Source organism: Carassius auratus, unplaced genomic scaffold, assembly GCF_003368295.1.
Source record: "Carassius auratus strain Wakin unplaced genomic scaffold, ASM336829v1 scaf_tig00214275, whole genome shotgun sequence".
NCBI classification, from domain to species: domain Eukaryota; kingdom Metazoa; phylum Chordata; class Actinopteri; order Cypriniformes; family Cyprinidae; genus Carassius; species Carassius auratus.
This window is the reverse complement of record NW_020527589.1, coordinates 26,393-34,507: the sequence shown is the minus strand read 5'-3', so window position 1 is coordinate 34,507 and position 8,115 is coordinate 26,393. Positions and strand designations below refer to the sequence as shown.

The 8,115-nt window shown below is 36.3% G+C and overlaps 1 protein-coding gene across 1 annotated transcript; it reads left to right on the top strand.

Annotated features, from left to right (window-relative positions):
• The first annotated feature begins 1,294 nt into the window (after positions 1-1,294).
• Positions 1,295-5,289, top strand: LOC113091720 (coiled-coil domain-containing protein 28A). The gene is made up of 6 exons (XM_026257286.1): positions 1,295-1,553; positions 2,076-2,214; positions 2,319-2,482; positions 2,564-2,718; positions 2,823-2,845; positions 4,687-5,289. The coding sequence occupies exons 2-6, from the start codon at positions 2,093-2,095 to the stop codon at positions 4,739-4,741; spliced, it is 519 nt and encodes a 172-aa protein (XP_026113071.1). The 5' UTR covers positions 1,295-1,553; positions 2,076-2,092; the 3' UTR covers positions 4,742-5,289.
• Positions 5,290-8,115: the final 2,826 nt, after the last annotated feature.

Here is an 8,115-nt window from a genome sequence, read left to right as displayed (position 1 = left end):
AAAGATCATCATTTAATTAATAACAGAAGTAGGTAGAGTACCGAAAAAACTGTTAACTCAAGTAAAAGTAAAAGTGCTTATAGGAAATATTTACTCAAGTAAAAGTTAGAAAGTACTAGTCCTGAATAGTTTACCTTGGAGTAAGAAAAAAAAATCTACTTCAAGTAGTTACTACTTTGGGTCGTATATACTGAGCCTCTTTTATTTAGATACATTGTTCGAAATGTATGTAAGTATGCTGGTGTGTGTGTATAAATATATATATATTTCCATCAGCCTTTACTTCCATTTATGGTAATTTATTATAAAAACCCTATCTTTTTACTTAAGTAACAGATATAGGTGTCATGCCATAAATATTTTAATACGAATGACGTTTATATTAAATGTGAATTCAACATTGAAAGTTAATGTGATATAAAAATTGCTACTAATCTTTCATTGTTCAGAAGAGAGCAAATAACATTTACATTATCAACGAGTCATTTTTACTGACAGTCTAGAGTTCAATCACTCTCAGAAACTCCCATTAAAATCACTGAAACTGTTAACACTGAGAAATCAATATCTTTATTATAGATTCGTACACACATCTGAACTTTGTTGTTTCTGACGAGAGAATTCGCCAGAAAGGGGTCTCCAGTCAGCGAGCGAGTGAAGAAAAAAATTATATAAAAAACCTAAGTCAGACTTCCATTTAAAATTGGGCTTCAAAAATAAGAACAATAGGAAGATGGCTTTATAACGTGCAGGTAAATGTAGAGTAACAACGGAGAAATAGAAAGAAACAACTATTTTGGTTAAGAAAAATAACACACTTTAGAGCGTGTAAAAGAGTAGCTATGCAAGCTTTGGGACGTCACGCCTTTACCGGACGCTCTGTCTCATCCTGTCACTGTAAACAAACAGGACTGTCAATCATCTTGTCCACAGTTTACATCCTCTACATTTCATTTCTTTTAACTTCCTCTTTTTTTTTTCTTTTTTTTTGCATAATGATGCATTTACAAGTTAATGGCGAAACATATGATCGCATTGCATTGTTGCAACACGCTGTCGCAGATTAAAAATAACACAGATAACATTCAATATATATAGGTTAAATGTTGATTATTTGTAACTCAAACCTCTCGGTCACCGCGCATCCACCATGTTTGTAGTTGTTTAAAGTTTTTTATTCGTGTTTGTAGTTCTGAACCGAATCCTTCGTCAAAGCGCAATGGATTGTGGGCAATATAAACCATTAGAGTGTGCACGTATCCCCACTTAAAAAATCTACCTGAAATAGTAGAGCATCCGGGTACTTTTGTCATCTCCTTTAACACACCATGCTTTGGGACACACTTTCTAATCTTACATACTATTTAGGATGAATAGTATAAACACTGGGACGCAGGGCGTGTTGATATCACCACGATGACGCGTAATCCCGGAAGTGCCTTTTGTAAACTTGCTGGTCAGCTGTGCCAACTTTAGAGCAGTCTAATCTCATCGACAATGTCTTTCAACGGGGATAACATTTCAGTCTAAAAAGTGCAGGCTTCCTTTGTGAGGTAAAATTCTACTTGTATGCTGTCGACAATTAGGCATGCGTTACTTTGCTACACTGCTGTCGCGATTATTAGGCATGTTGTACACGACTCGTTCGCATGTTATTTACATGTTGCGTGCTACTGTAAAACAGGATTAGAAGCTCTTGTCAATACAAGCGAGAACACTGTTCAGTATCACCGGGCAGTGTTTATATTAAGTATAATTGCGGTGTGAATTATTTTGTCGCTTGCTTATCATGAACCAAAATTATTAACAATCTACTGTAATCTCGGATAAGTGGCTCTCAGCTGGGGCCCGATAGGGGGCCTTCCGCAGAGGCTTCAAAATAAAGTTTTTTTTTTTTTTTTTTTTTTTTTTTTTTTTTAATGTAGATTTGTTTGGATTTATATTATTTGTGTTACAACCCCCCCCCCCCACCCCCCAATAACTGCTGTTTTTATCAATATATGTTTTTAATGTAAACTTAAATTACTTAAAACTTTTCAGTCTCCTCTGCTTATAAGTATCATTGTATTCTGAAGGTCATTTGGATGACACAATGGAGGAAAAGAATAAGAAACGTAAAAGCCCAAAACCGTCGACCAACCAGCCTCCTCCCCCAGTCGCTGCACGGAAAACAACGGCGGAAGCACACTCCAGTCAGAGGACAAAGTATCGCAGGTGAGTGCCATCTATCATCATATTAAAACTGTGCAAGTTATTTCAGTTTCATATTTAGCTCTTCATATTTAGGTTAATTTATTTATTTTGTTTTGGGGTTTTAGGGGAGTGCGAGACAAACCGAGGCCTCAGAGTCAGTCGGGTAAAAGTAACCAGTCTGCCCGCATCCAGCACTCGTTTCTCACAGATGTGTCTGATGTTCAAGAGATGGAGAAGGGGCTGCTCGGCCTTCTTAATGACTTCCACTCTGGAAAACTGCAAGCCTTTGGTAAGCTCTTACAGTATGGTACAGCTATATTAAAGTGTGTGTTTACAGTTTTGATAGAAATCAGAACCTTCTCTGAATCAGGCAATGAGTGCTCCATTGATCAGATGGAGCATGTGAGAGAAATGCAGGAAACACTGGCTCGTCTGCAATTCGACCTGTATGGAGAAGTGGATGAGTTGCCAGAAGACCAGAGGAAGTCCGCCTATGACACGAACATGGATAAACTGTTATCAAATGTAAGCAAAGCAATATTAAATATTTGCTCATAAAATCCCCAAATATGAGTTATTTCATGCAGTTTTCCAGAGAGTCTACTGAAGTTCACTTTTTTTCCTTTCAGCTGGAAGAGTTAAGCTCCTCAATGTATCCTTTCATGGCTTAAAAAGTTACGATGACTTTCCAAATGGATGCTGTTCTAGTGGATAGTTACAGAAATAGTTTACCCCAAAATGAAAATTTGCTAAAAATGCACTAACCCTATGGTCATCCAAGTTTGTTTCTTCATTGGAACAGATTTGGAGAAATTTAGCATTGCATCATTTGCTCACCAATAGATCCTCTGCAGTGAATTGGTTCCGTCAAAATGAGGGTCCAAACAGATGACCTAAACAGCACAATAATCTTCCAGTAATCCACTTGACTCCGGTTCAGCAGTTATCGTCACTGAGTGTTTGTAAAACCCATAACAATCTATAACAACGCTTCCTCCAGTGATAATAGTCCTTGCTGTCCTGTCATATCAATATCAATTTCTATTCAATTCAATTCAAGTTTATTTGTATAGCGCTTTTTACAAAACAAATCGTTACAAAGCAACTTTACAGAAAATTATGTTTCTACAATATTTAGTAGTAGCTAGTAGTTTGTGCACATTTGACAGGATTTTAGAAAAAATAAAAATAATAATAATAATAATACAAGACGTAGTCAGCTAGACGATGAACTATCAATATTATTAATTAAGTTATTATATGATTCAGTCACACATTTAGCAATAATTGTTAGTTCTGTTTGTTGATTCAGGGTTAGCATCATCTGAGGTCCTCTGAGGGTCAGCATCATCTCTTCTCAGGTGTTCTGGATCCAGACTGGAGCTTGTGTAAATCCTAGTTACCATGGGATGTAAATCCCGTGGCGAAACATAGAAACAAAATACAGACATCATTAGCATAGCTGCTGATCCAACAAAGTAAAATTAGTTTAACCCAAGCTAATGAATAAAAAAGCACCTTTGATCAGATGCAACTACACTCACAATTTAAAAGATACATTATTCGAATGCTTGGCGAAAGAGATGTGTTTTTAATCTAGATTTAAACAGAGCGAGTGTGTCTAAACCCTGAACATTATCAGGAAGGCTATTCCAGAGTTTGGGAGCCAAATGTGAGAAAGCTCTACCTCCTTTAGAGGACTTTGCTATCCTAGGAACGACCAAAAGTCCAGCGTTTTGTGACCTTAGGGTGCGTGATGGGTTGTAACGTGGTAGAAGGTTAGTTAGGTACGCTCGAGCTAAACCATTTAGGGCCTTATAGGTAAGTAATGATAATTTGTAACTGATACGGAACTAAATAGGTAGCCAGTGCAGAGACTGTAAAATTGGGGTAATATGATCATATTTTCTTGACCTCGTAAGGACTCTAGCTGCTGCATTTTGGACTACCTGTAGCTTGTTTATTGAAGAAGCATAAATGTATAGAACTCTTTTTGCTTGTAAACGGTGCTTGAGCAGTGCATATTTCTCTCGAGTCAGACAACATAACGTTTTCACTGGAGAAGGCAATATTATGGATAGATGACTTTTATTTGCTGGAAGCTGAAGTAAAATATTCTTGATAGTTTCTTACAAATTCAGCTTTTTGCTTCACGAGATGTTAATTGATGGTGTGGAGTCATGTGTATTACTTGTGGATTAAGGTTTTTATTACATATTTGGACACTCATTCTCACTGGCTGGCTGCAAAGCATACATTTTTAATGCAAAACATATCTACTTATTCAATTATCTGTCTCATTTCAAAACATGCATTTTCGAGTGTAGGAATATAATTATTGAATGCATACAACAAGTTGTCCTACACATTACACCTAATTGCATGATCTGAGGGCAGCATACTGCCTTAAAATCAATTTCTTCTGTACAGGTTGTCTAACACATCATTTTTTATGCCTTGACTGAGTGTAAAATCCTTAACTGTATTCCTTAGACAAAAGCTTAACCTTGCTGACTGTCAAGATGTCCCCAGAACTTCCAGCATATGAACTACACAGACTCTACTGTGGAGAATACTGTGTGCATATTTAGCACAGAAAAGCTGTGGAGAAACACCATTATTACAGTCATATCTGTGACACTGTGGATCTGAAACGTATAGAATTGGCTTGTTTGCACTGTATAGTTTTGTAGATATGATATCCGAGAACAACTCCAAACAGTCGTGATGAAATGCCCATTTATCTTTGTCATCACATCATTTCATCACTAGAAATATGTATTCATAAGGTAATGTTCTGTAACATTGTGACTTCTAATCATATGTCTTAAATGTTGCCTTGGAGTTGTACAATACCAGCACCTTTACGTTATCACCAATTCACTTGGATGGGATTTGTATTTATATATGTCCTGTCTTAAAGGAATTAATAGAATAAAAATATACGGATGTCAGACTGCAGAAATTAAGTAAAATGATAATGTATATTTTCTGCTTATAGTCATTTACATATTTTATTTTGATTTAAAATGGCTGATTGTTGATTAACATTTTTACTCACTCATGCATCAATAAAGTTCAAGTTGTATTACCCCACATCTGATTTCTCAATAAATATATTAATTTAGTTTTCGTATTTTAACATAAATGTGTAATAATAATAATAATAATAATAATAATAATAATCAAAATGCAATAATAATAATTGTCTGAACAAATTCACAAGAGCTGCAGAATGAAACAAGATTTGTGTTAATTAATTTGCAGAGATTTTTTGGTTATGTGGTCTCCAGGGGAATGAGTATGTAAAGTAGGCACTCGTTCCTGGACCTTTACTAGAGGTCTGTTTAGAACTAAACTCCAGCCGATAATGATGCCCACAATATTCATTTTATGCAGCACATTTTCAAATGAAATGAATATGTCTCTGCTTGTTATTTTATCTACAAACCGGGGAAGACTGTTCGTTTTGAACTGTTTAAACTACTTTAACCATTATTATCACATCTGTGGAATTTAGAACCCACCATAATAAAAATAAAGCGGGAAATCCAAGTATTATTAATCAATGGCACTGGCAGATGAATAGTAGTGACACTGCACGGCACAGAAACCAGATTCAGTGACTGGACGACTGTGACAAATAAAGCATGTAACTGACAGGTTAGAAAACTTTTTATTTTTTTAATGCATTTATGTATGTATTATTGATTTACATTTGTAATGATTACACACACACACATCACATCCTTTGTCAGCTGCTGAAAAGATGCTTCAAAACCCAGCTTAATTAAATTCTCAATTCATCATTTCTGATCTTACATGATACACACACAAGAACCACAATTGCTCTGGCAATGATTTTGAAGTCATTTTATATTTTTATAATTGCAGATTCACCAGGGATTGTTTGGCAGAATCAGTCCGCACACTCGGATGGACTTCACAGCTGTGCTGTCTCGCTTTCTGTCTCTCTACATCATGTCCTTCCTCAGTCCTCGAGACATCTGCTCTGCAGCACAGGTGTGCTGGCACTGGAAGGTTCTGGCAGAGCAGGTTTCTTCCCTACAGCCCTTCAGATCATGAGTACAGGGCATGGAAAAGATATTATGTGGCTTGTACCGCAAGTTTAGATATTGTTACTCCATGGAAAAGCAGAACGTGTCTATGTTTGACAGCACCAGAGGAGCTACAGGATAGATTGAGAGAACACAAGACAAACTCGGACAGAAGGTAGCAGAGCATAAAACTGAGTGACAGGTTCCAGCATTTTATGTACTGTACATGCCCTTATGAAATGATCTTATTGAGGTTAAGGAGTTTTAATTCATATAAATTATCTGAGGCTAATCATCTCAGTTGGCTGATGCTCTGGTCCTCATATTCTCGTCTGATATTTCCATAAAGGTGCAATTGATTAAAATGTTTAAGTACCTTTTGTAATTCTTCTCACAACAATATTTAAAATTTTATCCTGAGCATGCTGTTTCCTTACAGTTCATTATTCATCCAGCCAGTCAAGTCTTCCTAGACCTCTTCCTCTTTTCCTGCTTGTGTCATCTAGTGTCCCTGGATATGAAGTAAAAATGTGTTTTTTCTCATCTATCATTGAGTTATGTCTCTTGTTGAACAATAGCCAGCTGTTTATGAACCGAAGGATTTCAGCTTCAAATTTCTAGCTGCTTCTGGCTGTGAAGTGTCTGTAGTGGTGTCACACTCACAAGGAATGACCTTGGAGGCTTTGCTTTCTCTGGCGGATAGGGTGATCCAAGGCAGGATGGACAGGAAGCACAGAAGGGATAACTCTCACAGATGCTAATTTCCCTGATTAATTCAACATTGGGTCCAGTCTTACTTAAAAAAAAAAAATAACAGGCAGTTTTTGCCTGCTGGAAAATATATATATTTTTCTTTATGAGGGCAGATTTTATAACCGTATAAAACGCACAGCTGCTGTCGTATTTATGCCAAAATCTTGCATTACTTCAATAAATTGCAATACAAATGTAGAATGAGTCAACATAACACAACAGACAATCTACTAAACCTATATATAATATATATAATCTCTCTCTCTCGCTGTCTCTATCTATCTATCTATCTATCTATCTATCTATCTATCTATCTATCAATAACTGTCTTCTATGAGAAGACAGTTATAATATATCTTTATATATCATAAAATAATATTGATTTGAAAAACAATCATATTGTTAATTTAATTTTATTTATTAGTGTTATTGTTATTATTATTGCATGAGACCCTCCTTCTGAACTAGTGCAGACAGGCTGAATGGATAGAGGAAGGCTGTAAGGATCTGAGGAAACAGCTGGGGCCACAGCTGCACTTCATGTGTCAAGAGATCAGAGCAAGTCAGCAAACCCTGGGCAAGTTAGAAATTAAAACACAGTCTTGTGCAGTTACGTCAGTTAAATACCTTATATCATAGAAAGGTATTCGTGTGTGTGTGTGTGTGTGTGTGTGTATTCAAACCATTTTCCTGGTTTGTGTGGCCAGGAATATAAAGATGCCTGATGTAATTTCTCTTAAAACAGAGGTCATGCAGTGTTTGGTTCATGACGTTCATGTTTTACATGTTTTTATGTGTTCATGTTCATGGCTGATGAATGTGACTCCGGTAAACTAGAAACATTTTGTTCCAGTAAATCTCAGATTATCACACTTCATAATACTAAATCTGATTCACTGTTTTTACGGTCATGCTGTAGTACGATCCCTTACACTACTTGGGAAAACTTACTGCTGAAGTCATCAGTCAACAGTGGTTTGAAGAACAATGACCCACTGTTTCCTACAGAAAGTGCTTCCTTTAACGGCCTCAGTCCAGAATCTCCAAAGGTTAGAGCTAATGTTTCTATTTTAGATAATTAATTTGGTTTACCAAATGCTTCTTTGCTTAA

Excerpts from the sequence above, each read along its gene's own strand:
- LOC113091720 (XM_026257286.1), top strand. The coding sequence starts at position 2,093 with ATGGAGGAAAAGAATAAGAAACGTAAAAGCCCAAAACCGTCGACCAAC. Across the intron at positions 2,483-2,563 it reads TGGAAAACTGCAAGCCTTTG|GCAATGAGTGCTCCATTGAT; the intron begins GTAAGCTCTTAC and ends TCTCTGAATCAG. Across the intron at positions 2,719-2,822 it reads TGGATAAACTGTTATCAAAT|CTGGAAGAGTTAAGCTCCTC; the intron begins GTAAGCAAAGCA and ends TTTTCCTTTCAG.